At 37.2% G+C, this 20,174-nt stretch overlaps 1 protein-coding gene across 1 annotated transcript; it reads right to left on the bottom strand.

The window, feature by feature from the left end:
* Positions 1–13,476: 13,476 nt before the first annotated feature.
* On the bottom strand, positions 13,477–19,822 carry LOC110895304 (ATP synthase subunit gamma, mitochondrial). Its single transcript, XM_022142591.2, has 9 exons — positions 19,575–19,822; positions 18,609–18,652; positions 18,335–18,487; positions 17,633–17,746; positions 17,409–17,536; positions 16,683–16,805; positions 16,490–16,609; positions 15,208–15,329; positions 13,477–13,796 (listed from the first exon to the last, which is right to left on the bottom strand). The coding sequence occupies exons 1-9, from the start codon at positions 19,673–19,675 to the stop codon at positions 13,727–13,729; spliced, it is 975 nt and encodes a 324-aa protein (XP_021998283.1). The 5' UTR covers positions 19,676–19,822; the 3' UTR covers positions 13,477–13,726.
* Between the last annotated feature and the right edge of the window lie 352 nt (positions 19,823–20,174).

Here is a 20,174-nt window from a genome sequence, read left to right as displayed (position 1 = left end):
CCTCCACTAACTTCCCTTTTAAATTGTTAAAAGCATTTTGGCAATTTTCATTGAAATTAAACGGTTGGTCTTTTAACAACAAATTACATAAAGGCTTTGTTATATCACTAAAACCCTTAATAAACCGCCGATAAAACCCCGCATGACCTAAAAATGACCTAACACCTTTAACAGTCGTGGGATATGGTAAAGTAGATATGACTTGTACCTTAGCACGATCAACCTCTATCCCACGACTTGACACCACGTGCCCCAACACAATTCCCTCTTGAACCATAAAATGGCTCTTTTTCCAACTTAGGACCAAACTAGTTTCAACACATCTTTTTAATACTTTGTCTAATTGGTCCAAACAAGTCTCAAATGATGATCCAAAAATTGAGAAATCATCCATGAAGATTTCCAAAGACTTTCCCACCATATCGGAGAAGATACTCATCATGCACCTTTGGAAGGTGGCGGGAGCATTACATAATCCAAACGGCATCCGCCTAAATGCGAAGGTACCGTAGGGACATGTAAATGTAGTCTTTGATTGATCTTCCGGATGGATGGCAATTTGGTTATAACCGGAATAACCATCTAGGAAGCAATAAAATTTTTCCCCCGACAATTTCTCAACTATTTGATCTATGAAAGGTAAAGGAAAATGATCTTTGGAAGTTAAGGTATTCAACTTCCTATAATCAATACAAATTCGCCACCCGGTTACCGGCCGGGTAGCTACCTCTTCACCTGCGTCATTTTTGACGACTTGTATACCGGCTTTCTTGGGAACCGTCTGTGTTGGGCTCACCCATTGGCTATCCGAGATCGGGTAAATGATACCCGCATCAAGCCACTTCAACACCTCTTTCTTAACGACCTCCCGCATGTTCGGATTTAACCGCCTTTGTGCATCTCGAACGGGAGTCACACTCTCTTCCGTGATGATTTTGTGCATCACCACCGAGGGACTAATACCCTTCAAATCCGCAATGGTCCATCCAATCGCCGCCCGATTGGTGACCAACACCTCCATCAACTTTTTCTCTTGCTCCCCGGTTAAATTTGATGCAATGATAACCGGGAGAGTATTGCCTTCTCCAACATAAGCATATTTGAGATGCTTTGGCAATGCTTTCAACTCCACTTCCGGAGGCTCTACTAAAGACGGCTTCAATTTAGTATCAATGCTCTCCGGTAAGCTTTCAACTTGGTGCGTCCATGTCGGTTTTCCTTCTCTAACCGCAAGCACCTCCAAACTCCTCACTTCCTCGTCCATGCTTTGCTCCACCTCCACCTGTGACCTGTCAAACATATAACAATCCTCCATTGTGTTTTCCCCATAAACGACTATGTCGCAAAGAGGTATACACGTGTCAACAATGTCTGCCATATAGCATTCATCATCAACTGGAGGGCTCATAAGTCCGGAAAAAACATGCAACCTCAACCTCCGGTTTCCAAATGTCATGTCCACCGTTCCCGTTCTGCAATCAATTTGAGCATTTGCAGTTGCTAAGAACGGTCGACCCAAAATCACCGTAGGTTGTTTGGTTGGGTCCTTGGCCACATAATCAAGTACAAGAAAGTCCACCGGATAGTAAAAATCATCGATTTTCACTATCACATCCGAAACAATTCCACGAGGTAGTTTGGGTGTCAAATCGGCTAACACCACGGTGGTGTTTGACGATTGAAGTGGACCAAACTCGTATTGGTCATACAAACTACCCGGTAGAATGCTTACACTAGCACCAAGATCTAGAAGTGCCCGGTTGATTTTAAAATCACCCACTTGAATTGAAATGATAGGCGCACCCGGATCTTGAAGCTTAGGTGGAAGTGTACCCGAAAGAATCGAACTCACATTTTCGGTTAAATCTAATTTTTTTGGAAATTTGTGAGTGCGTTTTTGGGTACACAAATCTTTCAAGTACTTAGCATACGACGGTACTTGTTTAATTGCATCCAAAAGAGGTAAATTAATTTTGACTTGTTTGAAAATTTCCAACAACTCTTCTTGTTGTGGACCTCTTTTGTTTACAACTTTTTTCATCGGTCCCTTCAATGCTTCGGGATAAGGGGCGGTATTAGCCTCCACACCCTTTTCCTTAGCCTTGGGGACGGGGATGGTCGCAACGGGAGTAACATTATTCTTTTTCAAATCATTTTTATTTTGACCCGTTTGACCATCCTCAAGCTCCTCATCACTAGCATCTTCCACCACCCCTTCAACAAATTGGAGTGGTGGTGTTTTGACACCATTATCAACAACTCGACCACTGCGTAAAGTAATTTTATTAATTGGTACCTCACGTGTGTTCCTCGAGCTCGACCCTTGATGCTTAGGGTTTATGGTGGTGTCACTTGGAAGCTTTCCCATGCCTCCCTTTATTTGGGCCACTTCTTCCGCTAGTTGCCCCACTTGTTTCGCCAATGCCTCGTGTGCTTTGTCTCGAATCTCGTTTGCCTTCTTTATCTCTTTAACATCACTGTGAGTCTCCTTTTGCATGTTTAGCAAAGCATCCATCTTGGCACTCAAGTCATCACCACCGGTTTGGTTGTTTGACCCACTTCCATTACCGCCTTGATTATTGTAATTCTTTTGGTACCCACCTTGGTACCCTTGGTTGTAATTTCGCTGGTAACCTCCTTGGTTGCCGCCTTGACGGTTTTGATATGATGACCCACTTCCTCCTTGATTACCCGATTGGAAATTCGGGTTCATTTGATTTGAAGCATTGCCATACCGAAAGTTGGGGTGATTTCTCAAACCCGGATGGTAAGTGTTGGAGTTCATGTCATACTATTTTCTATCTCCATACACTTGATTGACTTCTTCAGTGTAACCACTCGACCCCATTGGACATTGCTCGGTCGCATGCCCAATATCTCCACATTCTTCACAAACCGCAAACTGAACCGCATTTACCTCTTTCTTCTTTTTCAGTTGGGCTATTTCACGTTCTAAGGTGGAAATCCGGTCTTTGGAATCGAGATCGGGAAGTGACCGGGAAACTGGATGTCTTTTTGCTCTATCGGCCGATTCTTTTTCCTTGGATCGTTTGCTCATCCTTTCCAAAAATTCCCAATCATCATCCTCATGATTGCTCAAGAGTGTACCATTGCTTGTTGTCTCGAGACGATTCCAAGTTGCATCATCCAAACCCCGTACAAAGCATTTCACCAACTCCCATTTTTCTATTTGGTGATGTGGGCATCTCCTCATTAGCTCTTTGAATCGGGTAAATGCTTCATGTAAAGGCTCACTTGAAAGTTGACGAAACGACCGGATTTCATCTCTCGCATCGTCGGTCTTTGCCATAGAATAGTATTCATCCAAAAATGCTTGTTGCATTTGTTCCCAAGTTCGAATACTATTGGCCGGAAGTGTAAGGAACCACTGTTTTGCCTTGTCTTTCAACGAAAATTGAAACAACCGAAGCTTAACTTCCTTTAGTGCGAAATTGTGCCCCCCAATAGTATCACAAATGGAAGAGAACTCCGTTAAATGTGTGTACGGCTCATCATTGGACCTCCCATTGAAGTGAGGAAGTATGTTGATGTAATGCAGTTTACAATCAAACATCCTCCTTTCGCATACTATCGGAGAATTATTCTCGGTCACTATCGTGCGGAAACGGTCATTTACTCCCCGTGGAGGTTGTTGACGACGTTGTGGACCATTAACTTCTTGATCGACCGGTCTTCGATTATCCCTTCTTTCATCTCTTTGATCCCCCCTTCGATTATCCCTTGGGTTACCACCTCTCACGAAATGAGGAATCCGGTTAGGGTTTGCATTGTTGTTGTTGTTATTGTTGTTGTAAAACCCATCATTCCGGTTCCGTTGGTTATTGTTTCGTGGTTGACGGTTGTTCCCATAACCATCATTTCTTCCACCTCCATAACCGTATTCATCGTCCCCAACATAATTGGCGTTTTGGTAACCAAATTCCTCATCGTCATACCTTCTAGCGTTGTAGACGTTTCCCCTATTCACGTAGCCCCAATCTTCATCATCATTAGCCCGATCATCGTAATACCCCCCATCGTCCGAATTTTCCGTATGAATGCTTACGTGTTCCGGCGATTGATAACCGGGAACACTATACGGTTCATCATCGGGGATTGCATTCCTTAACTCATCGATGTTGAAAAACGGGTCTTCATTTGCGGGATTGCCGCGATCACGGTTACCTCTACGATCGGAGTTGACATTCCGATCATCAAGGTTGATAGGTAACGATGCTTGTCGGTGAAGGGGTTGTTGTTGAGGTGTTCGTTGGGTGTTGTTGGTATTTTGGTTTCGGAAAGGTGGAGTAGGTGGTCTTGCGTTGGTGTTACCACCCGGTTGTTCTTGGGGTATAGGTTGGGTGTTTTGAGCGGGATAAAAAGTTCCTCGGGATTGGAATTGATTTGGGTTGAGGTTTTGGTTGAGATTAAAGTCTTGGTTGGAGTTGTGGTTTGCCATTGAATCGGTTTCAATGATCGGTGTGAGTGGTGGTGTTTGGTTGGTTTGATTAGAAGCAAGAGTTGCTTCTAACCGGCTTGCTAGGTTCCTTCTTGCGAGTCTTTCGATTTCCGGTTCGTAGACTAAAGGTGAAGTCCTCCCGGAATTTCGTGTACGCATGCACTACCTGTAACCTGAACAAGTAACACACCCCGCGTAACAAGGAAAAAGACAATACAAAAAGAAAGCTAAACAAGTTAAACAGTTAATCACAAAAAAATTCAAACAATATCCAAACACAAAGCGCACGCACTCCCCGGCAACGGCGCCAAAATTTGATCGGAGTGTCGCGCTCCGGTCAAAGATAATATTTATAAGCCCAAATTACCCTTAACAATGTGTTAGTGGTAGTAAGGGGTTGATCCACGAAGAGTATGTGGTTTGTGTAGGGATTTGACTGAATTATAAAAACTTGTCACAATTATGAAGCTTGCCAGATATTTTTGTATTTTTGTTTAGAAGAAAGATGTGAATTTGGACTACTGAAATTGAATTACTTAATTAACAATTACTACTTAACGATTGCAAGAATTTCTGGATACGAGAACAATAATATTAAAAGGGAATCACACCCGGTTTCGATAATTATTAACCTAGGATTTCTACAAGTTCTAGTTTCAACTCAAATGCATTCGATTAACGGATTTAGTGTACCGTGACTTAGGTGCTACTAACTATCAACGCCCCGAAGAACGGACAAAAAGACACTTTGTAATCAACACAAGTAAATCCTAACAATGACAATGTACAATTACATATCACCGTTTCGCAAAGTCATAACTTTTAACATCGTTCGACAATTCACGAATTCGTAACAAATGTAATACTATTGTCAAGAGTTTCAAAAACCAAATACAAATTGTCACTAAGTTAAAACAAGAACAATTCGAAACCCTAGAATTAACAACTACCTACACCGGGGTGAAACCGAGATGATTAGCCGCTCATGGTTGATGCAACTTGATCACCGGATGTTTGGAATGCGGATGGACTCATCTTGAAGCTTGATTGGATGATTGGTGAAGGTTGGTGATGGATGGTGATGGTGGAATGGTGAATGATTGGGTGAACTAGGGTTAGGAATCAAGATTGTGTTGATTGTGATGATGATTCTTGATGATCTCCAATGATAGTGATGATAGATGGAATGGTAGGTGGAATAGTTGGTGAATTAGGCTCCAAGAACAAGATTCAAACTCCCCAAGGTGTGTAACTCCCGTAATGAATGGCCAACCACCAATAATAGTCGATCCTCACACAAGAAAAATCAAAATTCACGCTGCTGTTTTCTGCTGCCCGTCGCCGACGGGTATGACCCCGTCGCCGACGGGTTCCCAATTCCTCAAATGGTGCCGACGGGTTGTTAGTCTGGATACGGGTGTTTCTGGCCTACGGGCATTTTAAGGGGGCGTCGCCGACGGCTTGGGACCCGTCGGCGACGGGTTCTCAAAACTTCATTTTCAGATTTCGCTTGTTTCGCTCCCGTTTGATCCGTAATGCGTTCCGGTGCTCCGGTTTTCGATCCGGTGATCCGTAAAGCTCACGAAAAGCTCCTTAAACTTCATTAAACCTGCAAAACACAAATCTAATTAAAAGTAGGCTATTCAAGATTAAAAGTCAATAAAAACATCAACTTAAGCATTAACGAACGCCGGTTTTCAACCACGCATCACTCTCAAACTCATATCCCCTTCAAGATTTTAAGAAGAACTCGAAGACCTAGAAGACGGTCTTGAAGATGATGGAGATAACGATAATCCATCAGATAATGAATAACAGAGTGCCATAAAGCCATCAGTAAAAACTGTGGATCAAGAAGCCGAAAGCAACGATGCTGAGCATTTTGGACAAAGAAATTCTGGGCCGAAACCTACTACCGATCCTGAGCAGGTGTTAAGGTCAGTCTCTTCACAACAACACGATCCTGGTGTTAAGGTTAATCTCTTTGATGAGGAGGATGATCTGTTGATGAGTTGTTGATTTGGTTTTATTTGATTTGAGAAATATTTGGGTTTCTGTTGCGATTGAAACCCTAGCGGTTGAATTCTTGTAATGTTTCACAACAATTTACTTGCAAACTTTAGTCCCTGACTTATTATTGTGGAGAGCTAGGTATTCCACAAAAACAAATCAACAATTCATCGACTTATGCTGGGATTAGGTTGAGTTATGCTAATTTTTATTGTTCATTTGATTTTGTTGATAAAGATTAGGTTGAGTTATGTGGGCATTGAGTGCTAATTTTCATTGTTTATTTGATTTTATCAGATAACACTACCTGGGCTTCTTCACCACTGACTCTGTCTACAAATCAAAGTTGGTTTGAGGGTTTTGCCACCTATACAATGGTGAACAGGCGGTGTGCAGCGGCATGGAGGCAGCAATCACTAAGAAGGAATATGGTTGAGTATATGAGACTTTATTAGAATGAATATGGTTTCTCTGATGACATCAAAAATGATTATGTAAGTTTAATCACATCTTTGTATTAATATGATGTTTTTAAATGCAAGATTTGTTAGAATATGAATTTATATGTTGACTAAAAAAGCAATTATGTGTTGCATCACAATTGACAAGATTTTGTAATTTCAGTTCGAGAAAGACAAGTTACTGCTTAAAATTGAATCTTCACGTGATGGCAAACCATGGGATGAGATAGACTGTGACTCGAATAAGGTTAAATGAGTTTTTTAAGATTTCTTTGATGTTATGATTCACTAAAATCAATATAAGATTCCTGACCACGTAAAATGTTTCAGGATGTGGATTTGTTGAAAACTTATGTGTCAAAAGTTCAAGAATTAAAGGGAGAACTGCTGCGTTTGAGAAGATTGAATACTTCAATACGTAGCGAGCTTATTGAGTAGATGGATTTGGATGACATTGTTCTTAATCCAAAAAGTAAAGGAAGAAACTGTGCGTATTCTAAGGAAAGCGAGGAGAAGAAAGAGAAAACAGTGCAATACTATAATTATAAACTGAAGATGGTGAGTTCATCCATGCTTTGGTTACCAAATGAAGTTAAAATTACCCATTTGCCCTTTGGCGTCAATCTTGTTTCCTCAATATTGTAAGAATTTGACCAACAGTAGAAACTCAAAACACTTTACTAATGGAAAATAAAACAGTTTTACATGGCTATATGTTAACTCAAATAGTCGATTAAATGTTCTGCGTCTGTTTAGTGTGTGTTTGTTGCAGGTAGGACTGGGATGAATCAATGCACATTTTAACAGGTATGTGAGGATATAACTCAACTGTGAATACCTATACATTGACTTCATCGAACCGATTCTCATAGGACATAATCATATACACCAGTTTAGCTTTGCCTTTCCTGTATTTTTTTGGATAAAATTGAGACAGGTAATAGACAGTTTTTATCAAAAAGTGATCGAGTTGCTGCTCATGGGCGTTGGTCAAAGCTGCTCATGTTGGTGATCGAGTCATTGCGCTTCATGTTTTGACAAATAATGGTAATAATAAGTGTGCTTAATTTGTAATGTGTGGATTTGGATAACACTGTTCTTAATCCAAAAAGTAATTTGTTCCCAGAATCGGATCTTAAAGTTACCGAAGTTGCTGGTAAGCTGTTTTAAGCTCTTTTGTAATGTGACAAACAGAACCACAAAAAAACACATTTATTAGAAGAACATTTCTATCTATCTGTAGGTGATTCAATTGAGAAAGCAAAGGAAGAAACCGCGTGTATTCTAAGGAAAGCGAGGAGAAGAAAGAGAAAACAATGCAATACTATAATTATAAACTAAAGATGGTGAGTTCATCCATGCTTTGGTTACCAAATGAAGTTAAAATTACCCATTTGCCCTTTGGCGTCAATCTTATTTCCTCAATATTGTAGGAATTTGACCAACAGTAGAAACTCAAAACACTTTACTAATGGAAAACAAAACAGTTTTACATGGCTATATGTTAACTCGAATAGTCGATTAAATGTTATGCGTCTGTTTGGTGTGTGTTTGTTGCAGGTAGTAGGACTGGGATGAATCAATGCACATTTTAACAGCTATGTAAGGATATAACTCAACTGTGAGTTCCTATACATTGACTTCATCGAACCGATTCTCATAGGACATAATCATATACACCAGTTTAGCTTTGCCTTTCCTTTATTTTTTTGGATAAAATTGAGACAGGTAATAGACAATTTTTATCAAAAAGTGATCGAGTTGCTGCTCATGGGCGTTGGTCAAAGTTGCTCATGTCAGTGATCGAGTCATTGCGGTTCATGTTTTGACAAATAATGGTAATAATAAGTGTGCTTAATTTGTAATGTGTGGTTTCTAGGGTTTATACTAATTATAATAATAATAATGTGTTAAGGGGTTTTGGATGCTGATGGGAAATAAATATCATCTGTAAGTATATAAAACTGGAAGAAATTAGGAACCAACACTATTTTAAGTTGACAGATGAGTGTCAATTTAAGTTGGATTTTGAACAAATTATGTTCAGCTTTCGATGAAAAGTTGATGATCATTGAAACTGTTTTAAGTTGGATGGACCTTCAGTTTCATTACAATATGTGCAGCTTTTGTAATTGCTTTGTCCCTGAAAGGAGGTGTTTTATAGTTCTCTTCAGACGATTCATCGAAACTGTTTTATGCGTAAGAGTTAATGATTATATCCACATCTAGATACACAAAGTTTACACTCTCATTGTTATTTGTTGACATGCAGGGTATATAGAAGAAATAGACAGCATGAATCAAGTTTCGGTGTTGGTTTGAAACCACTGTTGGGATAAAACCACTGTTTTAAAACCTCTGCTAATTCTACTGTTGAAACCACTGTTGTTATTTGAAACTACTGTTGTTACTTGTTGACATGCAGGGTTATTTGTTGCATGCTGTGGCAGTTTCCTTAGGAAACCTCTGCTTTTTAAACCACTGTTTTTAAAACCTCTGCTATCCACTGCTGAAAGGTATCCTCTGTTCTCATAACTTCTATTTATCCTAAAACAATGTTTGTTGTGAACAGATGTTAGAAAATAAAACAGATGTTTGAAACCACTGTTAGGATAAAACAGTGGTTGAAACCACTGTTGGGTTAAAACAGTGGTTTGAAACCACATGTTTACCAAAGTCTTAACACAAAAATTGCATTGAATAAATCAAAGTATTTGTACAGAAAACATCCAAAACAGAAATCAAAGTCTTAAACTTTTAACACAGCAATTGCAGGCCTTCCAATAGAAACCGGCTGTGAGTATTTAACATCTAACCAAAACAGCTGATGTTAAAGCTACTTATGAATGCTCTAAAACATGTACTTGTGTGTGTAGAAAGATACAAAAAACTCTTCTGTTAGTTAACTAACGAACATGTTTGGTTATCAGGAACAGACAACGAATGACGAGAGAGTTGCACGAAGTGCGAAGCCAAATAAGAAGGTGAAAGTGGAGACGAATTCACATAGCATTAAAGATATGTTTAGCAGGGCTTCAAGGAGGGGAATGCAGTGCTTTTTTATTATAACTGATCCATATTTAATACATGATTATTTCTGTTTGTTCCCTGTATCATAACCTTGAAATTATAAATTACATGTATGGTCTAATAAAATTTGTTATGCATGGTTTTTTAAGAAACGACCCGTGTTTGCACACGGGTCTTACCGCTAGTACTATATAATAAAAGAAACCGATGGGAGGACACATGTCATTCATTGAAACCATCTATTTTTATAGATAACTAATATCAATTAAAAAATAATTATAAAATTAAATTTAATATAAATTTAAACAATTCGTACAGGAGATAATCTAATATTTTAAAATATTTATTAGATTTCAAAATTGTTTATCCTGAAATTAACAAAAGATGTACGCTAAATATAAATTAATATAATGTAAATGATTTACTTATTTTATTAAAGTAAAGTAGTTAATGGTAGAACCTATTTCAAAAATGTTTATAAGGGGTAAACAAAATATATCAATGTTTATTGGTGCTATACTTTTATTTTCGTGTTCAACTCTCAACTCAAATACGGTAATCACTGTGTTTACGTGACATTTATAAGAACCATCACCTCAATTACCTTATCCATCGTATATCGAGTATATCCGTTAGTTTTTTTAAAGATATAAATTTTTATTATATTTATTCAACCCGTGTAATAAATGAAGTTTTCTAAAGATATAACATTTTTACTTTTTACTATACAAAATTACATTTATACAACTCGTGTATACACGGGGTTTTAAAAAGTATAATTTTTTTATTATGTAGTATATAAAATTAGATTTATTTAATCGATATAATACATAGGGTTTATAAAGATAAATCTTGACGATTGTATGTGTTAACATATGACATTATATTTTTATTCAACATGTGCAATTACAAGTTTTTTAAGATATATATTTTTATTATTTATTATATAAAATTGTATTTATGCAGCCCGTGGAATACACGGGGTTCAAACCTAGTTACTTTTAAACAAATTAAACTCTTTTATCTTCTTAAACTCATTTGTTAGAATCCTAAATCAAAGGCAGCAGCTTAAATTCATTTCCTAAATCAAAGGCTGCAGCTTAAATTCATTTGCTAGAATCCTTAATCAAAGGCTTCAGCCTGCCAAAAGAAATCAAGATTCGAGTTTAAACAAGTCAGGTTTTTTTTAAAGTTATAGTTGTTTTGAGTATGAGTATGACATAGCTCGACACTTCCTTTTTTATGAATGACAAATTTGGATCACTGACGGACCACTGGAGTATATCGTACCATCAACAGAATCACCCGATCATATCCATCTCCACTAGGTATAATGTCTATACACCAATTAAGAAAGAAACCCAATAAATATGAGAAAACCCCCCTTGTGGGAATCGAACTCAGAATTCATTGGTCTCAAAGCCTATCTGATACGAACCTACAATTCAAAGCTTTCTGGGCTGGATCAGTTTGGGCCTAATTGAATGAGCGCATAACCTAAATCATAATTAACAGTTGACCCAGTCAATTAGAAGTTACGTATGTGGGGAAAACCGAATTAGTGGGGAGTTGTTAGTGGGACAATCAGTTATATTTTGTATTATTAATATCTGTTTTTATTTCAGATTAGGGAGTCGATGTTTATGTTATAAAAATTAGGGTTCTGAACCTTGTAATCGGAGATCAAGCCTATCTCGAATTTGGCTATTATGTTATCGTTTCTTCCAGTAATCGAAGTTGAATTTCTAGATCTATCAATGGTTCCATTGCCGGGAAATTCGAAGCTGGTGCAGACCCGGTACAGTTCCTGCTATCAGGTTGTGCTTGCTTCTCAATTAGCATCAATTGCAGCCAGCATAGACTCTATGCGGAAGGATATCGCAGAGATCAGGATGGCTGCGATCAGGATGGCTTGGATGGATGAAAATAACACCGAGCATGAACCTCAAGCTCCATTGGCAGATCTGGTCAAGGACGAGGAAACTGAGGATGTCCCCGCGGAATTGAAACACGGGACTACCATCATCACGGCCGCCAAAACTACCAACTCTACCACTACCAAAGCAACCACCTTCCATCACCCTTTTTCGTCGGTGGATTATTATGGGTACAACCCGAGAAACACCGTGTTTGATGATGATGTTAATGGGTTTCAACAAGTTAGAGAAGAAAGGATTCCAGAGCTTGAAGAAGAAACAGAACAGTTTAACCATAGACAAAAGAGGGGACAAAACAGAGGATCCAATGTTCACTAAGATGAGGTTTTAGCTGTTGATGTTGCTGATGATGTATTGGTGAGGTCTGAAACTAAGATGTGGATGCATCAATGTGAGAAGGAATCAAAAGAGCATCACAGAGAGATTATGTATGTTGATGTAAATGAGAAGGATGGTTTGCCACTACATGAGAAGGGACATGTGGATGTATCATCGTCATCAAAAGCTACGAATCTTGGAAAACAGATACAGAAAACAATGGATAATTGGAAGGAATTTCATGTTAGGAATAAAGATGTACAAGCCGACTTGGAATGCAGGGACTTAGCAGGCCAATTCCCTTCCTCTCGACTTGAGGTCAAGTCGTTTGTTCGGGCGGGATGTATTGATACGAACCTACAATTCAAAGCTTTATGGGCTGGATCAGTTTGGGCCTAACTGAATGAGCCCATAACCTAAATCATAATTAACAGTTGACCCAGTCAATTAGAAGTTACGTATGTGGGGAAAACCGAATTAGTAGGGAGTTGTTAGTGGGACAATCGGTTATATTTTGTATTATTAATATCTGTTTTTATTTCAGATTAGGGAGTCGATGTTTATGTTATAAAAATTAGGGTTCTGAACCTTGTAATCGGAGATCAAGGATATCTCGAATTTGGCTATTATGTTATCGTTTCTTCCACTAATTGAAGTTGAATTTCTAGATCTTATCACTATCCCACTCTCAAAATGCCACTATGCTATAAAACCATGGGCCATAGCTCGACACTTCTACTTTATGGAAGTTTGACCAAACTTTTTATTTCTACTTTATAGATGCTTGACCAAACTTTTTATTAAGGTGTTGATTATTTCTGTACACCAATTAAGAAAGAAACCAAATAAATATGAGAAAAACCTCTCTATGAAAATCGAACTCAGAATCCATTGGTTCCAAAGCCTATCCCATCCTCAATATGCCTTTATGCTATAAAGGCATGGGACATCTACACTTCTACTTTATGGATGCTTGACCAAACTTTTTATTTCTACTTTATAGATGCTTGACCAGTTGACCGAACTTTTTATTAAGGTGTTGATTATTTCTGTATACAAGTCAAGCTTTTCGTTAACGATAATTTTGTTAAGCTAATAATTTAACAACGCGAAACATCCGACTACACACTATAGCCAATCGATACCACCTAAACAGAAACCCAAAACCGTGCGAATTTCATTTTGGTGACGGTTTCAAATCTAATGAAAGACAAAATTTAGTTATCTCGTCTCTGTATAAGCCAAACCATTTTCAACAAGATTTAACAAAATACTAGTCACCCAGTATTGAGAAAACTGTTCAATTCATTTGATAACCAACAACATACATTAATATCACAAACGACAATGAGAAAGCCTCGATAAGCTTAACTGCAAAAAAAAAAAAAACAGATTTGCCCCTGATAAAAAGTAAATCAAGCCCAGATTATTTGAGAATGTTTTAACAAAAAGTATGGTTTTATTTCGTGACCATCAAGCGGGTCTTGCCAAAGTACTGAAAACGACAACAATTAACCCTCCAACGCAGATGCTCCAGAAATAATCTCAATGAGTTCAGTTGTGATGGATGCTTGACGGGTCCTGGTGAACACAGAATATGAGTGACGATATTAAGCATAAATAACAAAATATAACAACCGATACATAATGCAATAACAAATTAAAAGATTTATTCTATTATTACATATTTGTCCATTTGGTGACGACTTTTCACAGTCTAGTGCAGCCCATAGTTGTCAATAGCGGTCGCCAAAGTTGGAGAACTCGCTAGTCGGCCGGTGAGGCGGGGTCTAGCGACTATTTGGGATTAATCGGATCGGGTTCTTTTATATGTAATTTTCAGTTTTACGTATACATATACACATTTTTATAGGTAAATATTTTAAGTAGCTAGGTTTTAACTCGTACTCAACTCATTTTTTTAAATATACAAGATTAATTGTTGGAATTCACATGGATTTGTTGGAAACTGACCGGAATTTAGAGATTTTGGCCGGAATATACAGGTTTTTTTGGCGGGAATCTGGCCGGAATCGCCGATTTTTGGCCGGCCAACTAGACCGACCAGGTCTGACTAGCGATTAATGGACCGATTAACGAAAAATTACTCAGCTACTGGCCGACTAGCGATTAATCGCCGACTAGTCGCGATTTTTACAACACTGGCGGTCGCTATAGCGAATAGCGCAGCGTATAAGTCGAAGGACGCTAAAGGGTATGTGATAGATAGCGGAACTTCAGATTTTTTTTAAAATATAAATAGCGATTAAATTATAGTAATAAAATAGCTGGATTTTAGGATTTGTTAAATATACATGTATAATAGCGTATATACGAGTGTGTTTTGATATAATATACATATACGAATTTTTTTCTAGTGTATCACTATTTATAATATAGCGACCGCTATTTATCGCTATTCGCTATTTAGCATATAAGTATCATATCGCCATTCACCATTAACAACTATGGTTCAGCCGGTTTTGGCAAAAAGGTTGGATTAAACTACCAACAACGGTTTTAAGAAACGACAAACCAAACCAGACAGGATGAGTGGAATCAATCCAGTTTTGTTTTCTTTTTCAATATCGTTAGATTCTATAAAATAATTAAAATGATAAAGATAACTAATGAAAATAATTCATACACAGGACTGCATATTGAAAAATAAACAAAACGATTCATAAAGGTTTCAAACCAGTCCGAAGTTTCCGAACTGTTAAACCATCAAAACCAAACCATATAAGTCTCAAACTGGCTGAATGCTCATACTTGCTTCGGTTCAGTTGGTTTCAAAGCTCTAAGAACACCACTAGTTTTAGATACTATAGTCAAATGCTCATTTTTTTCTTAACATCCTTCTTTTTTTAAAAGAACTATGATTTACTTGCTACACAGGCTACACTACACTCAGGTTTAAAAGTTATATCACTACTTCACAAACACTATTGATCTGCTAACAGAGTGTGTGTGAGAGAGAGAGAAAGAGGACCTGTTGTATGTAAGAGTGAGACGATCAAGCATGTCACCAGCATTTCTGCTGGAGCTGTCCATAGCAGACATCCGAGCTCCTTGTTCACTGCATGCATTCTCCAAAACCGCATTGAACATTACCTGATCAAATCAAACGACATGACAATAACCTATTAAAAAATTTAATGAAAACATGCACAGGTTTACATAATACTAATACTTGCTTAGAGACGGTAAACAAAACGTCTTTAAAGAGAAACATGAACCTTAAATCTGCTACAAAGGTTCAATAAAGAAGATATATACCTACCGCATCAAGAAGAACGAATGCCATCATATAAAAAATTATTCGAGCCTTACACTTTTAAAAAAGCTTCAATATATGAATTACCAATTTGCCTAATTCGTCTGTCATTCATTAAAAATGATAATTTTGATGTGGGTTAAAAATATTTCATTTTTTGAAGAAAACTTTAGATGATTGATATATAGGGTCAAGTTATTCTACAAAGGCTTCTAATTGTAAGAAGTGTAAGAAGGATTTATAGAGTGACAAGTGTCCAATAAGCTAAAACTAAACCCACTACATCAACACCAAAAACCTAAACACCCACCCCCACCCCACCCAAAAACCTAAACCCTTTTTTTTTTGGGGGGCGAGTGATGGGGGGGGGGGGGGGTTAGGTTTTTGGTGGTGGTGGATGCTTAAGGTTTTTTTTGTAGTGGGGTTTTTTTGTGTAGTGGGTTTAGTTTTAGGTTATTGGACACTTGTCACTCTATAAATCCTTCTTACAATTAGGATCCTTTGTATTTGATCCTAATCCTTGATATATAATCAAAACATTTCACTTGAAGGGAATGCTAGCCAGAAAATGTGAACAATATAGCAGAATAAAAGAGATCATTGAAGAAGTAGCAAAGAGGGTGAGTTGTGTAACAGATCAAAGTGAATTCAGGTCAAATCAAGTTAACCTGCCTACACTTTCTTGTCCTATTTTTTTCCAATAAATAAAATATGTAGTGTAGAAAACTTGATTACCAAACGTTATTGTAATGTAATAATATATTTTATCGTAATATGATTTAGGATGTTGCAATCTGCTCAACCCATTTAACGTGTTTACTTTATAGACTAGTTTTTTTTTTTTTTTTTTAATATTTTACCTGTTAGAACCACAATTGGCCCATTTTCCTATATAAGTTACAACTGCCACCTTTAAATTTTAAGAAAGAGGCGCTTCATGATGTTGAACTTTGCACAATCTTACCGAAAAAAATAAAATAAATTTGTAAGGGCTTACACAAGAAAACTGGAACTCAGCAAGATTCTGGAGAACTTCTGACTTGGTTTCACCGCCTTCAATTTCATAAGAATCTAGACTACCAATCTTTCCCCCAGCTTCAGATTCTCTTTCAACAATCTTCAACAACACAACAACTAAACATAAGCATGTAATGGCAAAAACAGCAATAATTCAAAAACACATTATTTACCTCAGGAGACAACACGGTTGCGGTTGTAGGCAGAAACGAAACAACCGATTGAAACTTGTTGAACACTATCCTCAGTGCATCAAACTCCACATTCTTCAAGATGTCATCTGCAAGTACAGATACCTGCAAAAGAGGTATGCTTCTGGAATTAAAACAATTGAAAAATTAAGAACAGTTGATAACAAAACCCTACAGACTTCCTTCGAACTTGCAAATAAGTCCTCCAACTTTACTTTTGCACGACTAGATCCCTAGGCTTTAAAGAGTTAACAATTAAAAACTTTTAGAGACTTAGTCATTCAAGAATGACCTTTGTGTGTTTTTAAAGTTAAGGGATTGACTTCCGCATTACTTCTATGCTTACATAACATCTAGTTAACCTATACATAAACAATACTGATGAACAAAAATTATTACCGGGCCCAACCCACAAGGTTAGCAGCATTTAGTTGTTGAATGGTGTTAGTGATTTAATCAGAATAAGACAAACAATAAATTGATGGTAATGATAATATTACATTATTTTGTACATAACAATCACTATAATGCTATATCTTCGTTTGATTGTTAAAAACATATTCTAATAAATAATGAACTGAACAAACACGCTTACGGCATGATGACATAAGTAATTAAAACAAAATTTATGTGTTATGTAATAAGTTATTAATGTTAATATAATATATATGAAAATAAAATCAAACAAACTACTGTGCGCCAGCTTACCTGAGTGTAGTTCAGAAAATTCTTTTGCAACTCGGTCATAATCAACTCAATGTCTTTCTTTGAGTCACGGATCAGTTGGGCCTTTCCTTTTTCTCCCAAAATCACATATTTACATTCAGTGTCCGGTCCTGCATAATATAACAAAATTAGAATAGTATACCCTGACATCTGATGATACTACAAGTTTAAGTCCATTTGAAATTAATTTTTTTTCATATTCATACCAGCGTTGATCCTGTGAAGAGCCCTGCTTATCTTCACTGAAGTAGAATTAATACCACCACAAAGACCCTTGTCTGAAGAGATAGTGACGATGACATTCTTCTTCACATTCACACCTAGTAAAACAATATAAAACATGAGAATTTTCACAAAACATATTATATTCTCGTTACAAAGAAAACAGAACTCTAATTTAGTTTCATGCTACTTAAATTGGTACCGTGGATGAACATTGATGTATATTTCATTTTGAGTAATACCTAAACCTATGTAGTCAAAGGCGCAGATGCAGCACAACAAGAACGTCTAGCGTTTACCAAGGTGCACAGACGCTTAAAGATTTGGAAAAAAAGCCAAATTCTACAACAAAAATAAAAAAGAAAACTAGTCCACACAAGCTAAAACATGTCTAAAACAGCTAACAATGGCCTGTTACTACTGTGTGCCTTGCTTTTTAGATACCATGCACCTAGGCGACGACTCACACCCTTTGCACCTTCAACTAATAATCTTTAAAGTCATCTAATACTACTGCAACCAAGAATTGCTTTCTATAAATCATCTAAGATACTAATAATCTTTAAAGTCATCTAATACTAATAATTGCTTTCTAAAAATTAACCATTTATGTAAACAGAACAGTTGATGCAAGCAATTAGAATTCAAAAATAATAAAATAAATATAATAATTTACAGAAACATACTTGGAGTGTCGCCAAGAAGAGCAGTAAATGGCTGCCAAAGTCCACGAGAATTCTCAGCTCTAACTTGAATTGCTCTCAGCTTTGAAGCTGCAACCATCTTCATGGCCTTTGTAATCTTCTGAATATTTCTGACACTCTTCATACGGTTTCTTACTGCCAAAAAATATCCGACATCAATAAAAAAATACAATGACTAGAAGATGATAAATATCATAAACTCTTTCAAATAATGACAATCAGCATTAACATAAACAAAATGGTATAATGTCATTACCAATTTGTGTTGAAATGGAGCGAACCCCAAGGCCCACCTGCTCCCTGCAAGCACCAGCCAAACATGTTAACAACCATTAATAAAACACTTTACACTGAAAAATAGTTGGAGTCAACAATTAGTGTTTTTCAAAACAAAACTAACACAAACTGAAACTAGAAGTTGCGCTCAATGTTGTATCTCCATATCATATATCAAAAGTAAATTTGATCAACATATAAGCTAACCCTGGCAGTTCTATACTGGTATACAAAAACAATTCTATTATTTTGACCACTAATATCACATTCTTATACTCCAATCACACAACCATTCTACCGAAATACATTTGATTCGGTTGTAAACAATGTGGCTACAATTTCTTGAATGTAGCAAGGAAACTACAGTAATCAACAACTCCGCACAAAAAAACTACTAATTATTTAACGACTAGTCAAACCTACAACTTCCGTTGCAACCAAACAAGATCACAATAAAAAAAAAAAAAAAAAAGTTAGATCCTAGCATAGAGAACCATATAGCATAAATGTGCCTAATTAACTATTGTTCATTCTTAATCACCTAAACTTCTATAATATTTCCACTGCTAATACTAACTTTTAAAATTGAAATTCTAACTAAATGAGAAAAATAGGTAATAAAATCTTTAAAATGTTACAAATACAGTTTTCAAATCAGATATATCGTATGTTTGACTTGGATAGCCATCCGTTTAGATTCACGAATGGTGTAAAAACAAAAAAAAAAAAAGGAATCACCAAATGCACAAACATAAAACAATATAACCTAACATGATTCAAAATGAATATCAACATCAATCGGACACACAGTTACAAAGCAAAGCAGCAAAAATTAACATAAAAAGCTAATAAACTAAACTAATTAGAATCGAGACCATAGAAATGAACAGATACAGATTCAAAAGATGAGTATATGCGAGATCTAGAAATGAAGATGAAATCATACTCAGCGGGAGCAAGAGTGGATCGGATCGCATTGATAGGGTTTGGAGAGGAAACAAGAGGTGCGAAACGCCTCCCTTCTCTTCTGAGTGCAGCCATCGCCATTGGAGCTCGGTTGTTTTGTATGATTTACGCACAGATCGATGGATTGATGAAATTAGGGTTCCGAAACGTTTGAAGGTGTGTTGGTGATAATCGCAGGTGGTGGTCCGATGCTCGGATGAAAAGAACTTGGATCCGATTCTTGAGGCCTGCCAACCACAACTTGGATGTGGGCTTATAGCAGCCCAGTTGGTGATTATTAGGGTCCATCTCGTATTTGAACCTGACTCACCAACCCTATTTGAACCCGTCGGAACCCGCGTTTACTGGCGTCGGTGTTTTCATGAACCTGCCTCTGCGCCGTCTTCCAACCTTAATGCGCAACTATTCTCTCACTCATCATCTTTTAATGGGTACTCATCACTGATTCTCTTGCCTGTTTGAAGTAATTGAAGGGCTGGCGGCGGTGTAGTCGCAATATCCGTGATACCCAAATGCGGGTGCCCGAGGGTACCCCGTCCACCCTAAGCATTTTTCTTAAGTTGTTTAATGGTGAACTGAA

Source organism: Helianthus annuus, chromosome 12 (genome assembly GCF_002127325.2).
Source record: "Helianthus annuus cultivar XRQ/B chromosome 12, HanXRQr2.0-SUNRISE, whole genome shotgun sequence".
Lineage (NCBI taxonomy): Eukaryota > Viridiplantae > Streptophyta > Magnoliopsida > Asterales > Asteraceae > Helianthus > Helianthus annuus.
Note: the sequence above shows the minus strand (reverse complement) of the source record. Positions and strands in the feature narration are given on the sequence as shown.